At 41.1% G+C, this 27,145-nt stretch overlaps 1 protein-coding gene across 3 annotated transcripts in view; it reads left to right on the forward strand.

The window, feature by feature from the left end:
• Nucleotides 1-5,751: 5,751 nt before the first annotated feature.
• The window catches only part of UPF2 (UPF2 regulator of nonsense mediated mRNA decay), a 61,284-nt gene continuing 39,890 nt past the window's right edge, over nucleotides 5,752-27,145 (forward strand). The window contains exons 1-7 of one of the 3 annotated variants that reach the window (XM_057422436.1): nucleotides 5,752-5,897; nucleotides 11,446-11,825; nucleotides 12,628-13,407; nucleotides 17,726-17,886; nucleotides 18,893-19,090; nucleotides 20,988-21,137; nucleotides 26,092-26,154. In XM_057422436.1, coding sequence (XP_057278419.1) covers nucleotides 11,464-11,825; nucleotides 12,628-13,407; nucleotides 17,726-17,886; nucleotides 18,893-19,090; nucleotides 20,988-21,137; nucleotides 26,092-26,154 — 1,714 coding nt within the window. In that variant the 5' untranslated portion in view covers nucleotides 5,752-5,897; nucleotides 11,446-11,463. Of the gene's footprint in view, nucleotides 5,898-6,610; nucleotides 6,954-11,445; nucleotides 11,826-12,627; nucleotides 13,408-17,725; nucleotides 17,887-18,892; nucleotides 19,091-20,987; nucleotides 21,138-26,091; nucleotides 26,155-27,145 lie in introns of those variants that run through there. The other 2 variants (XM_057422437.1, XM_057422438.1) reach the window with 2 other exon arrangements.

Below are 27,145 nucleotides of genomic sequence, written 5' to 3' on the forward strand. Positions count from 1 at the left end.
TGCCCAGGGAGGTTGTGGAGCCTCCATCCTTGGAGAGATTCAAAAGCTGTGTGGACATGGTCCAGGGCAACTGGCTGTAAGTGGCCCTGCTTGAGCAGGATGTTGGACCAGATGATATCTGGAAGTCCCTTCCAACCCCAACCATCCTATGGTTCTGTAAACTTTGTGTGAATGCAGGCCTGAGAAGTGGGAAGCACACTGGCAAGCTGCCTTTCCATAGGTTTGGTTGCGCTCATGAATCTATTTTATAGACTGCTTTCACAATGAGGAATTCAAAGAGTATTTTTCCTCCAAATCAGACCATAGTTAAATGCTTTAGGAACAGGTGGAACTGGATTTCACAACTAAATTGATTATGACAACTCACTTGGCCAGGGATTTAATGATATTCACAGTTCTTGCAGAGGGGCTACTTGTGTTCCTTGAGGCCTGTGTGGTTGTTTTTATGCAGATTTATAAAAGCCAATTTGGGAGAAAAAGAAAAGTTAATGACCTTTAAGAGAAAAAGATACAGCCATAGAAGGACAGCTGATGTGGCCAACAAAATAAAGTATGGTACAACTGTGACTTCAAACATTGACTGTTTTCAAAGTATTTTAGAACAAAGGAACCTTGAAAAGAATGTTGCAACATTACATGATTTTGTGGAGTTCACAGTAGAGAGGCAGAAAAAGTGATATGGTTAAATATCTCCATTCTGTGCTTGGAGAAAAAGACAAATGTTGCAGGCAGATTGCATGATGATGAAATACATTTCCACAGCTCTTAAGCAAACAGCAGTCAAACAGCAGGTATCGATGTGGGTTTGCGTTAAAGCAGATAGGTAGTTGAATGTTTCCCAATTAGCACTGATAGGAATAGGATTAAACATTAAAAATCTCCCAAAGTTACAAAAGACTAAATGAAATGGTTCAGTCACACAATGTGAATCTCACAGTAGTAGTGGGCTATTTGTATATATTGATTCACTAACCCATTTCATCAATTCTAAGAATGGATTTATGGAATATATATCTCATCAAGTCAACTTGGTTTTGTTTCTGTGATTCAAAATTCAGTTAATAAAGATTCAAAGTACTTTTCAGACTTTTGCCAGAATAATCATCGTGTGTAGAACCTAACACACGGCAAAAGCCTTGCTGTAACCTTATGTAGGTCAATGAAAGGTTTTGTTGACTTTAGCTCATGTCTAAATGTGAGAAAGTGGCACCTGTGCCAGCAGAAACACTGCTGCTAAGGGCGTATGCTCTGCAAGGGGACTCTCCTGGCCTGAATCTTCTGGGACAGAGGGCCTGTCCTAGAGAATACTCCCATGTGAGGTTAATTCAATAATACCTGATGTTCTGGCTAAGAAAACTAGATATGCTTCAAAATCAAGGTTTTATCTATGTTGCTTTACCTAAATCATATGTGGCTGACTACCTAGCAGATCTAAACTTGTAATACTCAACAGGAGCCCGCACTGTGCACTTGCAGCCCAGAAAGCCACCCATATCCTGGGCTGCATCACAAGAAGCATCACCAGCAAGTCAAGAGAGGGGATTCTCCCCCTCTACTCTGTTCTCATGAGATCCCTCCTGCAGTCCTGCATCCAGCTTTGAGAGCAACAACACAAGAGGGATGTGGAGCCGTAGGAGCAAATCCAGAGGAGGCCATGAAGATAACCAGAGGGCGGGAGCACCTCCACTATGGAGACAGGCTGAGAGATTTGGGATTGTTCAACCTGTAGAAGGCTCCAGAGAGAACTTGGAGAAGCTTCCAGTGCATAAAGGGGCTGATGAGAAATCTGGAGAGGAGCATTTTACAAGGTTATATAGGGACAGGACAAGGGGGAATGCCTTTAAGCTGACAGAAGGGGGATTTAGATTAGGTATTAAGAAATTCTTCCCTGTGAGGGTGGTGAGACACTGGCACAGGTTGCCCAGAGAAGCTGTGGCTGCCCCATTCCTGGCAGTGTTCAAGGCCAGCCTGAACGGGGCTTGGAGCAACCTGCTCTAGTGGAAATTGTCCCTCCCCATGTCAGGGGGTTGGAACTGGATGATCTTAAAGTGCTTTCCAACCCAAACCAGTCTGTGATTCTATGATTTTGTGAATATTTTAAGTAGACTATCATTATCAGCTGAGAGCATATCTAAAAGGATTGTAGTCCTTGACACTTCGTTACATCAACCTGAAAAAACTGCCCACAGATTAAGTCCTGACAAAGTCTGTCAGCTGGAGTTATGTGGTGAAGGGAGGTTATCTTGGATCTGAGCATCAGTGTGGACTGGATATAAGCAAATGTGATTTATTTCAACAGGAAGACACAAGGTTGTACACCATGAAAGAGTATATGGACCAAATGTAGCTTCTTTCTAGGAAACAGTGACTATAAATAATCTCAAATCATGGGAATAAAACAGATTGGTCTAAAAAAGTTACATGGATTTTAGGTTACATTGCAAAAAAAGATCATTTTATGGATTTGGCTGCAAGGAAATACTGAGAACACCTACAGATCTTACATTAGGCCAGTATTTGGCTCAGCTGTGATTCTTTGCTGCATGCTGTGTGCATGTTTGGTGCCAGCAGTTGAAGAAACGTACAGAAAAAGCTGGGAAGAATTGCTTCAGGAATGAAAAGAAGGACAGACATGCTTGTCCTGGGTTCAGCAGTAGCAGTCATGTTTCTCCTCCTTGGTAGCTGGTGCAGTGCAGTGTTTTGACTTTCGGCTCGGGAACAGAGCTGATAGTGATGTTTTGATTTGGCCAAGGACTTTGTGAGCCTCATGCTCTGCCAGGGAGGAGGGGAAGCCGGGAGGAAGCAGAGACAGGACACCTGACCCAAACTGACCAAAGAGGTATTCCATACCACAGCACGTCATGCCCAGGATGTAACTGGGAGTTAGCCGGAAGGGCTGGGAGACTGCAGGGTTGGAGGAGGTATCGGTCGGAGCTTGGTCGGGCTTGGGGGGCGAGTTATCGGTCAGCGGGTGGTGAGGTGTTGTATTCTGTTCCCTTGTTATTTCCTTTATCATTATTATCATTGGTGGTAGCAGTAGTGATTTGTGTTATACCTTAGTTACTAAACTGTTCTTATCTCAACCCGTGGGAGTTGCATTCTTTTGATTCTCCTCTCCGTCCCTCCGAGAGCAGCGGGAGGGCAAGAAAGGGGGGGAAGTGAGCGAATGAATTACCTGACTGGGTTTAAACCACGACAATGCTTTATAACCAAGACTCAGGAAGTGAGACCTATCTGGTTTTGATTTTGGTATGTTAGTAGATAAACTCAATGGATACATACACAAATGAAACAGGTACTTCATAAGGAAATGTTCCAAGCTATCAGACAAAGGTAAAACAAGGTTTACTTGCATGGTCTTTACAAAGCAGTTTCAACATAGTCATAGCTATGGGGGAATCATAGAATCACAGAGTGGTTTGGATTGGAAGGGACCTTAAAACTCATCCAGTTCCAATCCCCTGCCATGGGCAGGGACACCTTCCACTAGAGCAGGTTGCTCCAAGCCCCATCCAACCTGGCCTTGAACACTGCCAGGGATGGGGTAGCCACAGCGTCTCAGGGCAACCTGTGCCAGTGTCTCACCACAGTAAAACTTCTTCCTAATGTCTAATGTGGTATAAACATGGTACAAATACAGAAGATTTTGTTTTCTTTCAAAACTGTAGTGGTAACACATCTTATTCACATTAGGAAAGTCAGCTATATCATGATTCAAAAGAAAATAAGCCAATATTTCTTGATATAAGGACACTGAAACTGGTACTTAAGCCTAATATAATGCTGAGCCCACTTTTTCAAACCAACCCCCCAAAAAAAGAATCATTCAAAGGCATCCATTGACAGGCTGCAGGACTGGTGCCTTTGGAAAACACAGCACCAACAGTAGTGTGGAGTTCCTCTCCCCATTTAACCCCCTTTTTTATGTGTTCAGCACATGGATCTTCTCTCCTCTAGTGAATCAGTTTAACCAGCCCAATGACTCAAGATACTTTGGCAAGTAAATTAAATCTTTGTGTAGTAGGGACACCTAAATGATCTGTGTCAATAACAAGCATGACTTCTTCCTTTCAAACTTTTCTAGAAAGATTTTTGGGCATGTTGGCAAAATGAGTGACAACATTAAACAACAAGGAGGAGAGCTCTTTCCTGGGGAAAAAAAAACAGTCTGGTCCTGTATGATCTGGCAGAGAACACCCAAAACTCTGCATCAGTAAAAAGAGTCTTAGATTTGGGCTGACTCTTGCTTATGAATAAAACATGTCTTTTAACAGCTAAATAATCTCATTACATACATCCAGCCCGGTGCCTGCTGTCACCATTCATCACAGAATCACAAAATAGTTGGGTTGGAAGGGACCTTCAAAGCTCATCCCCCCCCTCTGCAATATCATGGACATCTTCAACTAGATCAGGTTGCCCAGAACCACATCCAGCCTGGCCTTGAATGTCTCTAGGGATGGAGCATCCACCACCTCTCTGGGCAGCCTGTGCCAGTGTTTCACCAAGCTCATTGTAAGGAATTTCTTCCTCGTGTCCAGCCTGAATGTCGCATCTTTTAGTTTAAAACCATCACCCCTTGTCTTAGCACAACAGGCCCTGCTAAAAATAAATACTTGTGTGTGTTCACTGTATGTCTAGATGGGTGTAAATGCCTTCCCGCGCCAAAAAAAAAAAAAAGAATTTCTGCCACAATCTGGATTCTAAAAGTAAAATAAGTACCAGATTCTCACTCTGAAATTCTGCATGGTGACAGCTTTTTCCAACCTGGGTGACTTTGGAGTTGCCCGATTGCTGACACCATGCTTGGGTGTTCCAGCTGTGAGCACTTCACATAACCTGAGAGTTTTTTGTTGAACTAAATTTACCATTGTAAAATGCCTTTGGTTGTCCAGACAAGAATACTGACTGGACAGGATGAAGTGGCGATCCTAGATTTACACTGCAAAACACAACAGATGACTGAAATTAAATCACCAATTATTAATAACTCATCATTATGCCACTGTGTTCTGGGCCCCTCACTGCAAGAGAGATATTGAGGTGCTGGAACAGGGCCAGAGAAGGCCAACGGAGCTGGTGCAGGGCCTGGAGCACAAGTGTGATGGGGAACGGCTGAGGGATCTGGGGGGTTCAGTCTGGAGAAGGCTCATCGCTCCCTGCAACTGCCTGACAGGAGGACGGAGCCAGGACAAGGGATGGGACAAGAGGAAACGGCCTCAAGCTGAAACAGGGCAGGTTTAGACTGGGTATTAGGGACAATTTCTTCCCCACGAGGGTTGTCAAACACTAGAACAGGCTGCCCAAGGCAGTCGTGGATTCACCATCGCTGGAAGTGCCTAGAAGACGTGCAGATATGGTGCTAGGGGAAATGGTGGACTTGGCCGTGCTCGAAGAACGGGTGAGCTTGATGATATTGGCGGCATTTTCCAACTGAGTTGCTTTTGTGATTCCGTGATTCTATTTTACCACGCTAACACCTGAACAGCGCCAACCCGCCGCCAAGCTTCCTTCCCCTCCCCACCACTTCCGCCTCCGTCGCCTCCCGATAACCCGAGCAGCTCCGCCAGCTGCCAGGACCCCAGCCCGGGCTGCCCCTTGCACTGCCTGACTCCCGCCAGTCGGAAGCTCCGCTTGGCGAGCCGGCCGGGGCCGTAGCGACAGTGCGATCCGGCGGCGCTGCTCTTCCATTCGCGCTTGGGTGCCGCGGGGCGAGCGTCCCTGTCTCGGTCGCGGCGGTGCTGTCGGTCAGGCAGCAGGGCTGACATCCCGGCAGGGAGCGCGGCGGGCGTCGTGAGGGGAGAGGAGAGAAGGGGCCTCGCGCGCCGGGAGGGGCCGCAGCTGGCGGAGGAGGTGTCGCTCCCCGGAGGCCGGGCCCATGTCCGCGCCGGGCGCAGGTAGCGGGCCTGAGGCGGGGGGCACCGGCCTTCTGTGAGGGCGACCCGGAGGGTGGGGCCGTGCCGTGGTGTTGTGGGGAGGAAAGCCTGGGGAAGGCGGGGGAAGGGTACAGGGCCCTGCCCTAGGTGGGGGCCGTGAGGGGGCGCGGATTCGTTTGGGCTGAAGCGCCCCGGGGTACAGGGGCCGTGAGGGTGAGGAGGAGAAGGAGGAGGGCGGGCGAGGGTGGGAATACCCGCAGCGCGCTGAGAGCCGGTGGCAGGGACTGGTGGCTGTTTGTCCCAGGAGGGCAGAGCACGGAAGGTGCCGGCTTGTGGGGAAGCCCGCGGGTGCGGGCTGGCATGAGGGACGAGCTGTTAGCTGAGAAGTCTTTTGCTCCGCGTGCAGTCAGTGGTTTGCCTGTAGGCCTCTTTCTCAGTGGGAAGCGTGCTCCTACAGATCTGACAGCAAAACACCTTCTCCGAGACGTATCGAAAGTAAAAGTGCCCGGCTGGTTGGGCACCTTGTAGAGGGGTCTCTGACCTGCACTGGAATTTCCTGCACTGCTCTGTGTCTCATCTTTCAGTACTTGTGGTTAAGTTTGTTTCCTACTGATTGACCTGACTGGTATTTTTATAATACTCCTTCCATTTAAGAGAAACCTTAATTGAATTTTACTTCTTGGAATGTTTGTATTTCTCGGGGTGTAATTTCTAGCAATGGAGCAGTTTGTTGTTCTTTGAAGGTTTTCAGCTGGTCAGGACTGGGACATCTTGCCTACATTCTTTATTTCCTTTATGTCTTTTGTAGCTGTATAAAGGAATGTTTATGTGATTGTTTTAATGTCCAGTAGCAGTAAAAAAGAATGTGAAATATCTCAGTGTGTTTAGTTTAATTTTTCCCTCCCATACTTGCATTTGCAAGGATTGAGATTCTGGTTTATAACAATAAGCTAATTTTATTGATTTGAGGGGATTTAGACATACCAGGCCAAGGTGTTGATAGTTGTCCTTTTATTCTGAACAGTGTCTAGATTAATAATGCTGAATACTTAATATGAGTCTTTGATTTCCTTGAGAGTAAGTACATAGATTGATTCCCCCCCCCCCCCCCCCCGAAACGCTGCCTGTATTGCAACACTGCTTCTTGAGTTTATGGGCCTAGAGTTTCATTAGCCCAATCCAGTCAGTTTTTCAAATTCCAGGAAGATGAAATTGGGAGCAATAAAAGATTTCTTAACAAAGATTGAATTAAAGTAGGTTAAATAGTGAAAAATCAAGAGAAATAATTTTCTCCTGGAAAATAATATGTGTAAGTGATGAAACCAAGATGACAAGAGTGTAAAGGCATCTGAATGTCACTATGGAAATGGGCTGCCAAGAGTCCAAATGAATATGGACCCTTGTGTCTTCTCTGTCCTTTCTCAGTTTCAGCTGCAAGCGCCTGTTCTTTGTATCTATTACCTTATGAAGTTCATGTTGTTATTGTGCCTTTTCATTGGTGCATTCACATATTATCTATTAAATAAAAGTTCTCTTAATGCTTTTCTCTGAATGTTTCCTTACTGTTCCTTAATCTGGCCCAAACTGTGTATATTCAGCCTTATTGCCTATGGAAATGAGACCCAGGCAAGCCTGCTGCCTTCTGTTTCCTTTTTAATCTGCTTCCCACAACTTTTGAACCTTTTGGCCAGTTTCAGCCAAATTCAGCAGATGCTTTGAAGGTCAAAATGTTCTGCAGGTCTTGGGATAACTGACAGCTGAGGCAAAGTACCAAGGTCTTAAGTTACCATTCTTGATGAGGGAAGGGTGACAGCATCAGCTCAGTGGACAGTTGTGTTCTGGCTGTGCTGTTGGCCACCGCTTGTGTGCTGCCCAGTGAACCACCCTGTGTGTAGCTTGGAGGCAGCAACTGCACCTCCTGCCATCGGTGGTGGGTACACATAAATGAACTAGCAGCCTTATCAGAAGGGTTTGTGAGATAAGGAGTTGTGTACGTAGCAGGTAGTGAGCAGCATTATAACACTGGTATTCTGTGATACAGGACATAAATCTATTATAAACTAGACTGTGGGGTGGTTTTGGTCACCAGTGTTCTTGGGGGAGCCATGGATAATACTGCCTTGTGGAAACCACAATGTACCCAATTATATTCCATCCCTTTTCTGGTTATTCAATTCTTCTCTATTTTGACTTTATACAAGCAAGTGTCAGATATGTCTTTAAAACAGAATTTCGAGTTCCTACCTCTCATAAGAGTTGGAGTACTGTAATGGTGTTGGTAAAAGTTACATGTGTAGCTGGATGTTTGGTTTAGTTTATTTTTTTCCAAACTGTAATAGAATACTAACAACAGCTGAGGGACAAAGGTAAAAGCAGGAGCATTGCAATTGTGACATGCCTTTCCAGCATTCTTTTAATCAACCAACCCTTTTCTCCTTTGTTTTTCTTTTAAATTTTGCTCCTAATTTGCCTTTTAGAATTGGAAATATTTTTTTTAATAAATGTGGGGTTTTTTTAATGGATTTCTTGGTGAAAGACATTTTAATACAATTATTAGAGAGCCTCATGCAGTGTTCTCATGGAAATATTTGAATGCTTTCCTTTCAAACCCGTTTTGTTAGAAGTGGTAAGAGAGAGATAGTTTAGACATCTCAAACTGATGGAACTTCCAATGTGGATTTGTAGTGAAAAAAGATTAATAAATAGTTATCGTTGCGTTTGAAACAGAACATGCAGAGGATTTGCACCTCCCACATCTGTGAGGAACAGGTGCCACCTAACTGGCCTACAGAGATAGAAAAATTAGTTCAGACCTTTAATATGAAGGAATTTGGGGACATGGTTAGTTTTCTGGGTTTTGTCAATTCCATAAGTACTGATTTCATAATAAAAGTGCTTTAAGATGACGTAGATCAGTGTTTTTAAAATCCAAGTAGTTCTGAGGTGTTGAGCTGTGAATTTTTTTAATTGCAGACATGCATTAGAGAGCCAAAATTGCCAGTAGTTGTTAAAGAAATGCTGATTTGATTAGGCTAGCTTCCATTAATCAGTGTCAGAAACATTTCTTCACTGGTGCTGTTGCCAGTTACTGTCAGGGAGGCCAAGTCCTGAATAGGTTTTCCAGTGATAAGTTCTCACTGCCCATATCTGAATATCCTGTGAAGTTATGCAAACAATTTTTTCTTCAGAAGACCTGGACAAGCATCTTCAAATTTGTAACACAGCATTCCATATGGGATATAGTCAGTGTATAGATCTACTGTTTTGTTAGAAACAGAGATTTTTTTGTGTGATATCTTACCTAGAAATAGCTTTCAAAGTAGTTAAAAATAATCTTAGAAGTGCTCTACCTTATGTTGGGTTCTACAAATAGAAATGATTTAGCCTGAAGTAAATAAGGTTTAGGTGGTAGTAATTGCTTCTTTCCTCTCTGTCCCTCTCTGATCCTGGACATGAGTCAGCAGAATGCCCTTGCATTAAGGCTAGCTACAGTCTAGTCTATAGTAATAAGAGTTACCCAGCAGGCTGGGGAAGATGAGTCTTCCCCTCTATTGGTACTTACAAACCCGTATCTGGACACCACATCTGAGAAAGGTATTGACATGCTGGAGAAGTCCATTGGAGGGCCACCAAGATCATTAGGAGACTTGGAGAACTGGGGTTCTTAATCTGTGAGAAGAGAAAGTCTTATTACTGTCTACAAAAACCTAACAGGAGAGTATGGAGAAGATGGAGCTGGATTCTTGTCAAAGCTATACAGGGATAGGATGGAAAGAAACTGACAAAAGACAGGGTGTAGCAAATTTCGGCATGTTATCAGGAAAAGCTTTTTCACAGTGTTGTTATTGGGATTCATGAGCAGGGGGACAGAAGGGGCTGTTACATCTCTGTCCTTGGAGATACTCTGAATTTAGCTAGCCAAACCCCTGCTTTGACTGGACCTGCTTGGAGCAAGGGCTTGAACTAGGTAACCTTCACAGTTTCCTTCCAATCTAAACTGTTATGCGAGTCTACCCTTTGTTCATCACTGCATGTTGTAATTTTATATCCTGGGCCAAATGAAACTAAAGCTTAGAGGGCTAGAAACCCCAAAGATGCAAAATTAACTCCTACAAGTCCCCAGAAGAACATTGGTTGAGTAGAAAGAGATATAAACTGGAGCCTTTGGTAACTCCTGATAATTGTAGCCTATCAGCTATTATTTCCATTCATTCTGCTGTCAGGGAGGTTTGTGTATACATCTTAGCACAGTGTGCTCTGCCAGCTGTTACTTGTGCTGTATGGAAGAGTGTTTGAGGTGACTGGGGAGATCTTGGGAGGCATGAGGAAAGAGGGGATCAAGATGATGCCTTTTCATAGTGAGGACAGTCAATCACTGGAGCAGGCTGGCTAGAGGGGTACTGCAGTGTCCTTCCTTGGCAGTTGTGCTGTGGTTTAACCCCAACTGGCAACTAAGTACCAGGCAGTTGCTCACTGGGGGGGGGTGCAAAACCTGTGGGTTAAGATAAGAACAGTTTAATAATGGAAATAAAAGATAATCATAATAAAATGATACAGGAATAAAACCCAAGGGAGGCAAGTTATGCTCAATACAATTGCTCACCACCTGCTGACCCATGCCCAGCTCATTCCCAACCAGTGGTCAGCCTGTTCCAGCCAACTCTACCTAGTTTCTATACTGAGCATGACTTTCTATGGTGTGGAATATCTCTTTAGCTGGTTTGGATCAGGTGTCCTGTCTCTGCTCCCTTCCAGCTTCTTCTGCTCTTCCTCACTGGCAGAGCATGAGAGACTGAAAAGTCCTTGACTTAAACTAAGGACTCATTACCGACAACTGTGTGTGATCAGTTTATTCTCAGACTAATACCAAAGCACAGCACTGCACCAGCTACTAGGAAGAAAATTAGCTGAAACCAGAACAGTTTTCAAGCCTAGAGCAGTCTTCTCTGACCTCATGGCTGACCCTACTTGGAGCAGGGGGTTAAACCACTTGAGGTTCCATCTAATGCGTGCTGTCCTGTGATCCGAACTAGAGGTAGTGGAAGTGGAGTCATTCTTAGGTGACATGTAGAAAGGTCAGTGAGGTTCAGGTGCATGTGCTTTCAAAAGTCTAGGATGTTTCGTGAGATGGAATTCTATTCATAGAATCATAGAACAGTTAAGGTTGGAAAGGACCTTAAGATCATCTAGTTCCACCTCCCCTGCCATGGGCAGGGACACCTCACACTAAACCATATCACCCAAGGCCTCGTCCAGCCTGGTCTTGAACACTGCCAGGGATGGAGCATTCATGTTCCAAGATCTTGTATTCCCCTGGTTTTAGAAACTTCAGGTGCTTTTACATCACAGTTCATGCTGAAAATATAACACTGGCAAAATGATTAGTTTTTACACATTCTAGGTCCATTCTTTAGCTCAAGAAAACTTGCCTGAAACCTTTATTTTATTCTTGTAAGTCAGACATTCATGAGTTATCTTAGTTAAGAACCGAGTGAATATGGATGGGCTGTGGAAGAGAGTAATGCATCAAAAATAAGTTAAAAGTACTTCTTTTCCTGTGTTTCTGTAGGCTTGCCTGGGTAACACAATGCCAGCTGAGCGCAAAAAGCCACCAAATATGGAAGAAAAAGAATCTCCCTTAAATAATAAAGAAAAAGAATTTACTGAAAGGCGACCAGTGAGCACCAGGGAAAAGCCAAAAGAAGATGTCAAGGTTGGCATGAAGAGAGAGACTCTAAAGGTTCCTGATGACAAAAAGAAAAAACTGGAAGAGGATAAAAGAAAAAAGGAAGACAAGGAGCGGAAGAAAAAAGAAGAGGACAAAGTAAAGGCAGAAGAAGAGCAGAAGAAGAAAGAAGAGGAGGAAAAAAAGAAACTTGAAGAAGAGGAGAAAAAGAAACAAGAGGAGGAAGAGAAAAAGAAACAAGAAGAAGCAGCTGCTCAACTGAAGTAGGTTGTGTTTAATGGTTTAATTGTGCTGAATGCTCTAGTCCTGCTGTTAGGGTTATAGGCAGAATTATAAGAGATGAACTGTTTGACTTACAGTAAGTTGTATGTAGCATTATAAGTTCCAAATAGCTAGCTCAGTATGCATTGTGACTTCCACATAGTTCTGAGTTTTCACCTCTAACCTCTGTTACTTTAGTCTCTAATACAGGGCTTTGATAGCTCTGTAGGCCAGTTAGGAGGGGCCCTATTACCAAGACACAGTGTGTTATCAGAAGGTACTACAGTGTTGAAGATAACATCTTTAGGCCAGCAAAGCCAATTTCTGGATGTTCTTATGTTTGAAATACATCATTTTCGAAGAGTCAGGCAATGTCATAGCCAAATTCTATCTCGTACAGATGTATTTCACCTACTTAAGATTTTCAGTAGTCTGGGAATAAAAGATTTCCCTTCACTGTGTAGTTCAGTAACCTGTAGAAGGGTTGTTATTCTCTTCTGTAAGAACTTCCTCTCTGTCTGGAGTAAATGGAGTTTTATGTTTGTATCTTCAAATTTGTTGGGATTAGTATGTTCTGCATAGAAATACTTGATAAATTTCACTTTGTTACAAGCAAAAAAAAAGAGATTATTTAGCAGGTGCTTTAGCTTTCTGGGATTAACTTTTAATATTTAAAAACAAACTATTAAGGGGAAATTATGTTTAGAACTACTGAGAGGTTTCCAACTAAGCCTTTTTCTCCTTTGAACTGTTAACCTGAAATCAGTTTCTGTAATGAAAATGACTAACTTTTATTTCTCTTAGAGAAAAAGAGGAAGCCCATCAGCTCCATCAAGAGGCTTGGGAGCGCCATCAGGCGAGGAAAGAGCTTCGCAGCAAAAACCAGAATGCACCAGACAACCGCCCTGAGGAGAACTTCTTCAGCAGACTGGATTCCAGCCTGAAGAAGAACACAGCTTTTGTTAAGAAGCTCAAAACCATTACAGAGCAACAAAGGGACTCCTTGTCCCATGACTTTAATAGCCTGAATTTAAGCAAATACATTGCAGAAGCAGTAGCTTCTATTGTGGAAGCCAAACTGAAAATATCGGATGTGAACTGTGCAGTGCACTTATGTTCCCTCTTTCACCAGCGCTATGCTGATTTTGCTCCTTCATTACTTCAGGCTTGGAAAAAACATTTTGAAGCAAGGAAAGAAGAGAAGACTCCCAACATTACCAAGTTAAGAACTGATCTGCGTTTCATTGCAGAATTGACAATAGTTGGGATTTTCACTGACAAGGAAGGTCTGTCTTTAATCTATGAGCAGCTTAAAAACATTATTAACGCTGATCGAGAATCCCACACTCACGTTTCTGTGGTTATCAGCTTTTGTCGGCACTGTGGAGATGACATTGCTGGTTTGGTACCAAGGAAAGTCAAAACTGTTGCAGAGAAGTTTAATTTGAGCTTTCCTCCTAGTGAGATAATTAGCCCAGAGAAACAACAGCCCTTCCAGAATTTGCTGAAGGAATACTTTACATCTTTGACCAAACACCTGAAAAGGGACCACAGGGAGCTACAAAATATTGAAAGACAAAACAGGTGACACTTGAATGTTGCTTTTTATTTATGGAGAAAAAAGTAGTTTATTTATGAAATGTTCAGATTTGTTGCGGTATTTGAAAAACACAGTCTGTTAACGGTGTATAGAAGTGTATTCTGCAGTGCATCTAAGAAAAAGTTACAAATTTGCTCTGAATACTTAAAAAGCAAAACCCAAACAGACTCTTTCAATATCTTTAAAGAAAGAGGAGGCTGATCTTTGGCTTTAATTCTTTTAACTCTATTAATTTAATGATGTTTCCTTGGCAGCTTGAGAATGACACTCCTTCCCCAGCTGGTGCTGTCCTTTCCCAGTTGGCACGATCTACCCACACGGAGCATATGCCACCATGGCTTTGGCTTATTTTTTGCTAGTGTACCAATATGGAGGAAAAATGAGGTTAGATTAACTAGGTATCCCTTGCACTTTAGTGTGGGCAAATTCATACATATTAAAATATTGGAGTTTATAGACAGTTTGATTCAAATCCTCTTAAATGTCTGTATGAAATACTAATATTGAAGGGTATGAGTATACAAACCTTTGAGATCTGGGTAATTTCTACCATTATGACATTGTTTAATAATTGTTTGCCATTTCCTTAAAGCATCCTGAGTTGCCATTATTGGAGCCAGCCTAAAGCCAACTGCTGGTCTTGAAACACGGTCATTATTAAATCCTTTTGGAAGCATTCCAGGCAGATAGAAATAAACATGTTACTGCATGTGTAGGCCCAGGTTTCAACTAAAAAGCTGAACATCAATCCAGAGCAAAATGTATGTGTGGAATACATTAACATTTAGTGTTCCCAAACCAAGGCTTTGAACTCATATCCATTGTGCGGACTGGTATTGTTCTGCAGTCCTGTCCAGCGTCAAGTGTTATATTTCACAGGACCATCAACTGACTTGGGAGCTACTATTAATTCTGCAAATATCTTTTACTTTAAAGTGTGTTGTTGTGACTTAGTCGTTTGGTTGGAGGTTTTTTTTTAAGGTAATGGATATAACTTTTACACTTGCATACAGAATTATGGTTGGTTCTGGGCATATTGGTTCTGGCTGGAATGTTATTGAGTGAGTATTATAAAGTTTGTATAGTAGGCAATAAACTATAGGACATAGAAAGAATGTTAAGAGACCATGAAGAAAGAATGTGAGTGATCTGGGAGAGGGAAATACATGGTAATATTTAAGTGCACACTAGATAAGAATGACTGGATAGAGCTCTAAGCCTGGTCTGATCTCATCAGTGAGCCTGATTTGAGTAGATCAGACTAGAGACCTCTTCATGAACCTCCTCTGAATTATCCCTATCAACTGGGTGTAAAGCTTTGCTTTGGGAAAGGAATGTGAAGAACTATAATTTATCACTGGATTAAGATAATCCTATTATTTATCTGAATTTTAAGGTGTTTAACTGTTTAATAAAAGTCGGGGAATAAGTTTTGTTAAAGAAACAAGACATCAAAACTGTTTCTTGCCTAATTCTATTTGCTTACAACATGTCTGTAACAGATATTGGCATTGCAGCTATGGAAGTGCAGGGCAGAAACTTGCCTAGTAAGTCTGTGAACATTACAGTAATACTCCTAAACTGTGACTGTGTGGTTGGTTGGTTGCTTGCTTTTTGTTTCTTTTGGGTGTTAGTTTTTGGTTGTTTGGTGTGGTTGCCTTTGGTTTGTTTTAAAAAGAAAAAGCAATAATCCTATTGGAAAAAACAGTCATCTGTGTATTTGAAACCTGATCTACTTTGCTGATAGCCACAGCTTTTATGCCCACTGTTAGTCCAGAGCTAATAAAGTGAACAGGGAGGGAGCAAACTGTTCCTTCCTGTGCATCAACAATTTCATATATTTAGGTTGTGATATTTTGTCAGGTAAATACCTCTTGAGTTTATCTATGTCAGGAGAGTGTAAAATAAATTGTGCAGGTTTGTTGGTTGAGTTGAAAATTAATATGCTAACTCTAAGGGATGGTGAGACACTGATACAGGTTACCCAGAGAAGCTGTGGCTGCCCCATCCCTGGCAGCATTCAAGGCCAGGTTGGATGGGGCTTGGAGCAACCTGCTGTAGTGGAAGGTGTCCCCCTGCCCATGGCAGGGTTTGGAAGTGGATGAGCTTTAAGGTCCCTTCCAACCCAAACCAGTCTGGGATTCTATGATACAATTTCAGCCTCAGCAGTGCTTTGTGTTGTGCTTGTGTTATCTGTTGAATCATAGGTAAAATGAAAGCATTGTTAGACACAAGGGTTTCTGCAAGTGGATAATTAGAACTACCTTGAGTTACGCTTTGACAGTAGAGCCTGGTGATCTTTTTGGTTACACAGCTGCGGGCACAGCAAAGTCTGTGCAGGCTGTGTCACTGGAAGGAACCATTTGTTTCCAAAATTCTGCTGGGAGTTTTCAAAAATGAGTGTTAGATATGAAAAGAAGCTGCTTTGGTCTAAAGAATGTTTTTAAAATCTGCTGAACTTGCATTGTGGCACTGCCTGAAGTTCTGAAGAGACATGCAGTAAGAAAAATACTGTGTGCTGTACTTTTAATTGTATTAAAATCAATTGTGCTTTTAAAATCTGTTCAGGATGCTTTAGCTTCCTTGATTTGTTAACACTTGTCTTTTGGGAACTGAAACTGAGAACTGAAGTTCTTGTACTATTGTTATAGCACTTTGCTTTTTTGGTTTTTAATAATAGCACAGCTTCAGTGCTCCTGTTTGAGGCTTCTGTTTTGTTTTAAACTCATAGTAAGTATGCAGTGGATAGCTGTATCCATGAAAAGGCTGTGAATTGGCACTTCGCGTGTTTCCTGAATCCAAACTGCACTACTGCACTTCAGAAATTATCAGAGGTTATTTGATTTGTTAATTTTTCTTGTTCTACTTTGCAGGAGCAGTTGATATGTGTTACATAGGTGTGTGAGGGACAAGAAATTGAACTTTTGCTTCTTGCCCTCTAGCAAGACACATGTGCCAAGTTTTGATCCTGAGCAGATACAAGGGATTTTGTTGCTTGCCCTGTGAATGTGTTGTGTATGAAGATGACTTCTGTTTTATAGTCAACCTGGAACTGGCAAAAGCCAAGACTGATATCCTTCAACTTACATTGCTTAAACTAGTCTGAAAGTTTTATGCCATAAAACAGTTGTTTTTTTTGGCAAGAACATGATGGTATACTTATTGCTTAATGAAAGCCTAAAGGTAATGTAATGATACAACCTCCTTTAGGAATTAGGACATTTGCACCCTATTTCAAACTTCTTCTCATGCTTTCATCTCAGTGCAGAGTGCATTGTCAGTGGTTACAGCTGATTAGTCCAATGTTACCAGCATTATTCAAGCTACTGTAAAACACATTGGAATCTTGCTAGGCAAGCTCATTCTGTCCTTTGAAAAGCTTTCTATTTTGAAAACCTGTGTTTCATCTGAGCTTGTTTGTATCTTTGCAGTAGTAGGAGCCCAAGATGAGGACAAACTAGAACATTGGTACTGTGCAATCAGCTTATTCTTAGTTACCCCAAAATCAAGGATGACAGTCTTTAATCAGTCTTCTGTAGAAGGCAAAATCTTTGTACTAGCAAGTATTACCTTGTTCTGTATATTTGGTTCAAACTAATGAAAATTCTTGATATTTTTGTTTAAAATCCAGATGGCCTTAACTGTAGTTTGGTAAGAAAATTGAGTTGTACTTTATTGTGTGTCAGCAGTGATCTGTTCTTTCAAATGTAAGTTGCTTTTGAGAACAGATTTCAGTTTTAAAAATGAAAGCATGGATATTTTCATAAAAGAAAACACAAAGCAAATGGAAAAACACCCCGAACTGCTCTTCATTTGGACTGGTAGTCTTGAAATAACTTGATTTGTTGGGAAGTGAACAGGGTGCTTTTAACATGCAACTTGTCTGAGACTCTGGCAGTGATTGCCCATTGAGTCATTTGAACATGATGGAAATGTGTTATTACAGATGTAAAGCAACTTTTATCCAACCTTCATCTCAGTTGAATGTTTTAATTTACTGCAAGTCTTTTCATAGTGCAGGACTATTACAGGATAATCATGGCAAAAAATAAGTTGCTTTTTCTTGTTGGGACACTGAAGTTAAAGCTTCTGTAACTCTACTGAACTCAAGGATACTGAAGTCAGTAGTTCAATATGGTTGTTTGGAAGAAAAAGTTGTGTTGCTCTAAGTTTTTGCTACTGTGGTCTAAACTAGAATTCTGCAGAAGAGAAGTCAGCTCTGCTCACAGAAATTGATAGTAGTTCAGCATAACTTGAGTAGATTTTAAGAAAAGTTGCCTTACTGTCACTTGATTTTTGTAGGCGCATCCTTCACTCCAAAGGAGAGCTGAGTGAAGATCGGCACAAGCAATATGAGGAATTTGCAATGTCATATCAGAAGCTGTTGGCAAATTCTCAATCTCTGGCTGATCTTTTGGATGAAAATATGCCTGACCTTCCCCAAGAGAAACCAGCACCTGAGGGTAGGCCATCTTCTAAAGGAAGTAAAGGGAATGCTGGGCTTGGCTTGGATGTGGTGGGAAAGCCAACCAAACCTTCTTACTGATGTGTTCTTTCCATTGATTTCTTTTTAGTTAGGCTTTCCGCTTTAAGGATGACAATGAACGAACATTACATTATTATTTTAATTAAAGTAATTAAACCTGACATGTAACCATAACTATTGTATATGCCATGTAGTTACAGTAATTTAAGTAATATCCCTTTAGATTTGTTTCAGGTAATATAGGAATAAATGGAAAATTATTTTGACCTAATAATTTCCATTTAATTTAATGCATTTTAAATACTTGAAGGACTGTATATGTTAGAGTTTCAAATACTGATATTGTTCAAAAATGGGTTTGAAGTATATTTTGGGTCATGATGTTATGAGCAGGAACATATTGTTAAACCAGATACGTCACTAGGTGGCTCTCCTACCTGCTGAGAAGTGCATCTTTTAACTGGCAGAGTTGTTGAATGCTGTAAATCTCAGATCTTTCATTCAGAGATGTTGTTGAGTGCACCTTTTGTCTGAAGTGATCTTGAGCTTAAAAAAAATATATTTCCTGAATGCCTCTAAATTTAAAATTATTATTATTTTTAAACATCCGTTCTTGCAATACCGTGGGGTACAGTTCAACATACTCAGTGATTACTTCTTATGTTAATGTGGTTAAAATCTGGTACAGCTTTTCTTTCTAAAACCACATAATGTGCTGATTGACTTCACTTGACTGACTTGATTTGACTTTGTGTTTTCTATCAATGTAAAATTTGCAATTTTAAGATAACTTACTGATGCATCTAATATTACAATTGGGTAATTAAAAGCATTTTAAAGTACATATTACAATATTTCAGTTGAAACAGCAGTGGTAATAAATGTTTCTTAAAGCATTTTGGTTTTAATCTTCAAAGGTGCCTCCCTTTAGAAGATCAGAAATTTGTGTAAGTAACTTTCTTGTGGTTTCACTGTTTTTGCAGAACACGGACCTGGCATTGATATTTTCACACCAGGAAAGCCTGGAGAATATGACTTGGAGGGGGGTATCTGGGAAGATGAAGATGCCAGAAACTTCTATGAGAATCTCATCGACTTAAAGGCTTTTGTACCAGCAATTTTGTTTAAGGATAATGAAAAATGTTCCCAGAACAAGGATTCTGGCAAAGATGAATTAAAAGGTAGAATGCTTCAATGAGTATTAAAGATGTCTTGTCTAACAGATACGCAAATTTGATGGAAGTAATGAGTCTCTAATGAAATAATTTGTGGTGAGCAAGTCAGTACACCAGTTTGGAGAAATTTTTAGGGAAGAAACTGTAGGGTAAGTATTATATCTGGGATGTAACCTGCTTTAGGAATTATGGCATTTATCTTCTGATGCTTTCAGTACAGGGTGCATTGTCAGAGGTTACAGCTAGTTTAAGTCAGTGCATTTTAATACTGATAGAAGTTGAAGTTTAAAATAATTGGAGATTAACCAGTGTAAGTAAATATTAACTTTGCTGTGCAAAACCTAAAAGCTTATCATCTTTGCAAGATGTTAGTGTTCAGTCTGTGTTTTCCACTAAACTGTTAATGATAGCTAACTGTGTCTCGCTGTAAAGTTCCAGTAGATTTAAAGGTCTGGAAGGTTCCTCACTTTGGACACAGGTTCACAGCCAGGCATTGGTAGACTTTAGTTACAGTAGGATAAAAATTACATTCGCCATCACTGGCTCAGAGTGTAACAAAAGATGTATATTTGCATCACAGCAGTGTTTTGGCATTGAGGAAATGCCAACGAAGACACAGACTACACAATTTTCTAATACATGTGCAGTAAGCCAGTGTTGAGTATGAATGGAATTTAAACTTTAGAACTCGTGGCCTTCTTTCTGATCTTTAAACTCTGAAATTTCCCTGTGAGGATAATGAGGGATATTGGCCCAGGGAGGTTGGAATCTCTGTTTGAACAGATTTTTCAAGACAACTGCAAAAATAATACCTGAGAAATTTGGTGTGAATACATTGCTTATCCACTTTGAGCAAAAGGCTGAAGACCTCATCAGTGTCCATTCCAGACTAATTTAGTCTCTGATTTTAACCAGGTTGCCTGCTTTGTGAGTCTGCTACTTAATTCCTTATGATGTGTGCACTGCTTAGAAGTTGTCGTGTTTTTGTTTGAAAAATTTAAGTATTTTAATAAGGTTATTTGCCTTGAAAATGCTATTTTTTTTAATGAAGCATAGTCTGCAAATGAGTTTTGAAGGAGGCCTGAAAGAGTAACAAAATGGTAATCTCCTGAAAAAAAAAGCTCTATGTTGGACCAGTGTTGTAGTTCAAGAAAAACATTAGCTATTCCTTCTGAATCTTCATCTAGAGATGCACAAATTATTTGTTTTCAAGGAAAATGTGATTTTTATTTGACCTTCTATATAACATATTTTAATCGGTACCTTCCTCCTGTTCTGTTTTTTTCCTTTTTTCTCAGTCTGTAACAAAGTAAAAGCTTTGTTTGCTTTGCTTAATTTTGTTTTCAGTTGATCTATGATGAATATGCAGTGCAAACATTAACTTAGGGGTTTTATCTTCGAAAATGGCTATTTTTGAATAATGTTTGCGGTATTATTTTGGAGGTTACTGTTTTTCTATCTGACCTTCCCAGTATGCAAATTCTTTTTGCTTGTACTTCCCATGTGGTGGCCTGGCTATCCATTTTAAGCACTTCTGGACTTAAATTGCTACATTTCTGAATATCTTGTGCCATTTGAATATATGCATGTCATCCACTGAAGATGTACCAGCTATAGTTCAGACCAAACCAAAGCACGAAGAACTGTTGGCAATCCTTAACAGACCTTAATGTAGGTAAATGTTTGCAGTTTTCAGGCATTGGAGTAAAGCTATATGAAGGATCTCAAACCACTGAGACCTAACAGATGCCACATTCTACTCTCAAGAAGTAGATATTCTTTGCCTGATTCCTTTTAACAAGACTAAAACAGTAAAGAGACACAGGTTTAGCAACATGAGTCTTCCTGTATTCTAATGATGCCTGCATGTATTTAATAATTTAATATTTCTACTTTTAAATAGATTCAAAAGATGCCAAAGATAATAAGGAAGCACCTGGGAGTGAGGATTTGGAGTTGGAGCTGGAGAACCTGGATATTAATGATGATGCCCTGGAGTTAGACTGTGGAGATGAGGCAGAAGATCTTACAAAAAAGCTTCTTGATGAGCAAGGTAAAAAGAATTGGCTTTAGGAATTACTTGTTTTTTTGTTTTGGGGCTTTTTTCTTGATGGCTTTAGTCAGTAGATCAACTTCAGGAAGAAGAATGATTTATTTATGAAACTAGTAGCTAGGAGCTGTTAGGACTGTGGTCAAAACAACATTTTTAACAAGGCATTCCGAAACAACTGAAAAGTATTATATGGAGGTTTATGTAATGATAGTTACCGATTCTTTTAGCTTTTAAAGATAATCAAATGTGAAGGCAGTGGTCTGAAAAGTGACTAGAAAGAAGAATGTAGACTTCAGTGCATAAATGATTTTATCATCAAATGTGCTTAGGGTATTATTTAAATACTTTGTTTTAAACTTGAACTGCAAGATTCAGCTCTACCTTTCTGTCTTGTTATGGCTTTACATAGCATGATTTAAGAATTCTAACCTCTGATTGTGCATAAAGGGCTGCAAATGAAACCTGTGGAACTCTGGCTTTACTTTTACCAGGGGAACCAGAGAAAGGTTTCTTGTGAATCACAAGTATTTCTTTTAGTGGTAATGAATTTCTTTTAGTGGGAAAAGCAACATCAGGTGTTAAAAGCCGAATTCAGAGGAGCAAGTGAGGCAGTGTTTTTGAACCAGATTTGTAAACCACAGTGGTTTTACTTTGCATTCCCAAGGACCAATGCAGATTCTTTCATTTCTAAAGCAGGAAACTTGTTCAGTGTCTAGAATGTGGGGGAAGAAAAAACACATCTGGAGTGCACTGGCTGGAGATTCTGTGGCTTAAAACTGAAAATACTTCTGATCTAGGGAATTCCTAAGATAATCATAGAACGGTTTTCACCGCTTGTCACTGGTCTGCACTTGGACATTAAGGCATTGATCACAACTCTGTAAGTGCGACCATCCAGCTAATTCTTTATTCCATCCATCAAATCCATGCTCTCCAGTTTAGAGACAAGGATGTTGTGTGTGACAGCATCAGATGCTTTGCACAAGTCCAGGTAGATGATGTCAGTTGCTCTTCCCCCATAACACCATTGTAGAAAGTCATCAGATTTGTCAGACATGACTTGCCCTTAGTAAAGCTATGTTGGCTGTCACCAACCACCTCCCTATTTTCCAAGCACCTTAGTGTAGTTTCCAGGAGGATCTGTCCCATGATCTTGTCAGGCATTGAAGTGAGACTGACTGGTGTGTAGTTTCCCCGGTCTTCCTTTTTCCTCCTTTTTAAAAATGGGCTATGTTTCCCCTTTTCCAGTCAGCAGGAACTTCACCAGACTATGACTTCTCAAACATAATGGACAGCAGTTTAGCCACTTCATCTGCCTGTTCCCTCAGGGCCCGTGGATGCATCTCATCAGGTTCCATGGACTTGTGCTCATTCAGGTTCCTTAGATGGTCTTCAACTTGATCTTCTCCTACAGTGGGTGGTTTTTCATTGTCCCAGTCCCTGCCCTTGCCTTCTGTGATGAGAGTGGCGTGGCTGGAGCATTTGCTGGTGAAGGCCATGGCAAAAAGGTTGTTAAGTGCCTCAGCTTTCTCTGTCCTGGGTCTCCTGTTCCCTTCTGGAGAGGGCCCACATTTTCCCTATTCTTTTATCACTGACATACCTATAGAAGCTTTTCTTGTTGCCCTTGATGTTCCTAGCCAGATTTAATTCTGTCAGGGCTTTAGCTTTCCTGACTGGATCCCTGGGTGCTCAGACAATTTCTCTGTATTCCTTCCAGGCTACCTGTCCTTGCTTCCACCTCCTGTAGGCTTCCTTCTGTGGAGTTTGTCCAGGAGCTCCTTGTTCATCCATACAGGCCTCCTGGCATTTTTTCCTGACTTCGTCTTTGTTAGGATGTGTCACTCCTGAGCTTGGAGGAGGTGATCCTTGAACATTATCCAGTGTTCTTGGGCCCTTTTTCCCTCCAGGGCTCTATTCCCTGCTACTCTAGCAGGCAGACCCCTGAAGAGGCCAAAGTCTGCTCTCCTGCAGTCTTGGGGTGGTGAGCTTGCTGCATGCCTTCCTCACTGCCTTAAGCTTCAAAAACCTCCACCGTTTTATGGTCCCTGCAGCTAAAGCTGCCCTTGCACATCATATTCCCTACCAGCCCCTCCCTCGTTGGTGAGAACAATCCTGTTGCTTGAAAAACAGCATTGTGCTTTAAAAGCTGAGAAGTTAAAGCCAAAACTTCAAGCTGTGGAGTTCATACCACAGCAAAGAAGCTTAAGGTCTGGCAAAGACTGCATGTTGGTGTTCAAAACATGGGTTCAGTGAATCAAGCTGATACATGGATCTGTGGGTCTGGGCATAGAGTGGCTTGAACAAATCCTCAGTGTTCCAGTCTCTCTCAGCTGACAATAGGGATTGGTTAAGGCATATGGATCTTCAAATTGGGTGACTTGTGTACTGAAAGTTAGTTGAGCTGAACTTGATCTTGGAACTCTGCTCGTCTGTGCCACCTCACTAATTCAAAAAAGAGACAGCTCTGGAGTCAGACTGTTTCAGACTCCTCCTGAAAGGAAAACTGTTAGGATAAAGCTATCACGTATTTCCTTAGATTTTTCCTTTGTTTACCCAGACAGGTTGGAAAAAGCTCTATCCTCCTTGGATGAATTTTCCCTTTTATTTATATATTTTCTTCTTTGAGTAGCCATCAGCACATTCAGCTGGGTAAGAATTTAAGTTTTAATTGCAGGATGTTCACCTTTAGTGAGCTGTTATCCTCTGGTCAGAGATCTTGAGAAAACCAGTGAAGAGCTTAGTTCTAACGGTCTGTAAGGGTGGTAAACCTAGATGTTCCCTTGGAATCAAAGGGAAAAAGAGCAGCTCATTCTGGGTTGCTCACAGCCTGCTAGATAGACCAAAATAGTTTGTCAATAGACATCTAAAGGAATGCAAATATTTCTTGATTTTTTTGAAAGGGATTATTGTCTTGATAGGAGGATGAAGATTAGTTTGAACATAAAGACAAATAACATGAAAGTGAGATCCTATAGAAGTGAGGAAGGAATAACAGGAGATGAGATGAGATATAGAAGGTCCAGTGTCTCTGGGAGGCAATACCAGCTTGAGTAGCTCAGAGGGAATTGATGGTTATGCTCTTGATTATAGGAGGTTTCATCATCATATGTTAACAATGATCAGTACTAGTTTCTGTTTTTAAATGAGCTGTTGACTAAGCATTAAACATGTTCTTATCTGAAAGGTTAATCTAAAATATGTCAGAATAGGGTTTATTTTTTCTCATTAAACAGCTAACTGTTTATGAAAGCCTTTTGCTCTCTAGCTTGTGAAGGTGAAATCGTTTGGTTCAGCCTGTAGGCTTTTTCTTGCTGCTTCCTGGTTGTCTTTGCTCATGAGTTTATTTTTTGTGAAACAGGTGAAAACTTAGTGTCTTTGGGAATTCCATACCCTGTCAAATTGCTTTGATACTGGCAAGTAACTTCAGAAATGAATGATGGAAACTAAAATAGATATAATTGGTAAATCCTTGTTCTGCTGGAAAACTAGGCTGTAAGTTAGCAGCATGTGAGTGTTACTTTACTTGAAACATACAGCAAAACACAATGATTGTTTTGAGGTGTGTGTAATTCTGAACACCCCTTGTTGGCAGCACCAGATATACTTAATTAACAAAAATCTTAATTTAGATGGTGTTTCAAGTTCTGTAATGGGTTTCCATCTAATGAACTGGAAGATGTCTTTTTTTCCCAGCCTTTTTCTTAAGTAAAATTCCCTTGGGTTCGAAGTTAGGAAAACGGGGTGTCCTTCAGCTACAAAATACCGCTTTAACTTCTTTTCATATGTACTGAATTTTTTGTCCATCTGTACTTGAGGTAAGTTAGTAATGTTTGTGCAGAGCTAGTGAAGAATGAAACCACTGCATTACACACATTATACACATACAGACATAAAACAGGGGATTTGTGGGTTGACATGGGCCTTGAGTGTAGAAAGGAAGGATGCATGAGGTATAGCAGGGACTTAGATCATAGAATCAGAATGGTTTGAGTTGGAAGGGACTTTTAAAGCTCATCTAGTCCAACCCCCCTGCAATGAGGGACACCTTCAACTAGATCAAGTTGCTCAGAGACCCATCAAACATGGCACAAGGGCCAAGATGAAGAAAAGTTGTTTTGAGTATTGTGATAATTTGGTGGTGTGGATTTCATTAGCAGAGGGAATAAGTAAATTATAGATGGGGAAATAGGATAGGAGGGACAATCTAGTCACATAGTAGGTACTGCATATCTCTTGTAACTTCTGCATCACCTTCTGTCATTTCAGTCTTTTCTGCCTGTCCAAATATAGAGTCATAGAATCCCAGACTGATTTGGGTTGGAAGGGGACCTTAATGCTCATACAGTTCCACCCCCCTGCCACAGGCAGGAACACCTTCCACTAGGGTGGGTTGCTCCAAGCCCTGTCCAGCCTGGCCTTGAACACTACTAGGGATAGGGTAGCCACAGCTTCTCTGGGCACCCTCTGCCAACGCCTCACCACCTCACAGTAAAAGAATTTCTTCCTGGTATCTCATCTAGATCTCTCCTCTCAGTTTAAAGCCATACCCCCTTGTCCTGTCCCTACAGGCCCTTGTCAAAAGTCCTTCTCTGTATTCCTTGTCAGTCCCTTTAGGCACTGGAAGCTGCTCTAAGGTTTCCCTGGAGCCATCTCCTTTCCAGGCTGAAGAAGCTCAGTATGAGGGAGACAAGACAGTTTTCCAACGTGTGTTTTCAAAGCAGGTCTCTGTTGGTGTAGCAGCCTTCACAGCACTGGAGTGCTTGTGCCTAAACTTACTTCTTAAAGGTCAGAGACTATAATCAGCTAAGTTTAAGGTATGCCATATAAAAAGAAAGTTTTACATGATGCACTTAGTTGAAGAGGTTTGTTTACTAGGAATTCAGGTAATTTATTTTGTTTCTCTATTGTGTTAACTTTGAGTGAATCTTAATTTTCTTATTTTCAATATGCTCAGGGAAGAGAAGGGGAGCAGATAGCACCGGAGCTGCAAATAGTCACCTCAAACATGCTGAAAGAAGTGAGTTTTGAGGTTGTTTTTGAAAGAGAAGATAAAATGTTAAACATGAAGCTGTGTGAATGGAGACAAAGATGTTAAGTAAGGAATGGCCAGGGTGGAAGCCATCAAGGGTACCGGGAGCAGGATTCATCTGATATTAATACATACCTAGTGCCTGTTTTTGTAAGGTTTGTCAGCAGCAGAAACAATGTGTAGAAGTGAGTATGAAGACAACCCTGTTAACTTTGCTACACTGTTTAAAGAGCTAGCAGAGTTCCTATCAGAAAAGCAGGAATTTAAAAACAGATCTGAAGTTATTAACTAAGAAATCTTTTTTTGACTTGTGAGACTAGATTCTGAATACATTCCTCAGGCTTTTATTCAGCAAGATGTTTAACACTATGCTTATGCCAAGTGTTGTGCAGAGAGGGGGATCCAACCAACCATTTGCTCATGTTTTTAGCTTGTACCATTAGGATGCGAGGGCTCCTCTGTGATCAGATTCATTTCAGAATCTTGTCTCACAAAGGAATAGCTCCAGACATTACAAAAGCACTTGCCTTGTTTCCATTGTCTGGGTGACACTATACAAAGTAGACTGAACCTTTCAGGCAGAGTGGGGTTTTGAGGAGAAAGCCCTCTGCAGGGTTATAGTTCAGTAAATTGAAAAGATGGTGTTGACATGAAAGGAGCCAGGGCTCTCTCAGAAGGTATGTGTGTAGGGAGGGGGGAAGGCAAACAACTAGTTTTGGTGAAGCAGAAGATTGTTTGGTACCAATCATTGCAGGAGAATTACTTCAGTAAGTCCTTAGCATCTTCTGATGCTTCCTCAGTTCTACTCCCTGGAAACTGCATCATTACATCAATTTCTGGTAAATATAAAGGTGTTTAAACACAATTTTTCTTTCATTGTCTACAGTGATTATGCTGCATGACTTGATCTGCACCCAGATAGACCATTACAAATAGTCTAAGTAATGGTTGTACATTACTACTTGTAGTGAATTTTTAA

Source organism: Pezoporus wallicus, unplaced genomic scaffold (assembly GCF_028554395.1).
Source record: "Pezoporus wallicus isolate ANWC-B61680 ecotype Strahan unplaced genomic scaffold, APGP_CSIRO_Pwel_v1 contig_3058, whole genome shotgun sequence".
NCBI lineage: Eukaryota > Metazoa > Chordata > Aves > Psittaciformes > Psittacidae > Pezoporus > Pezoporus wallicus.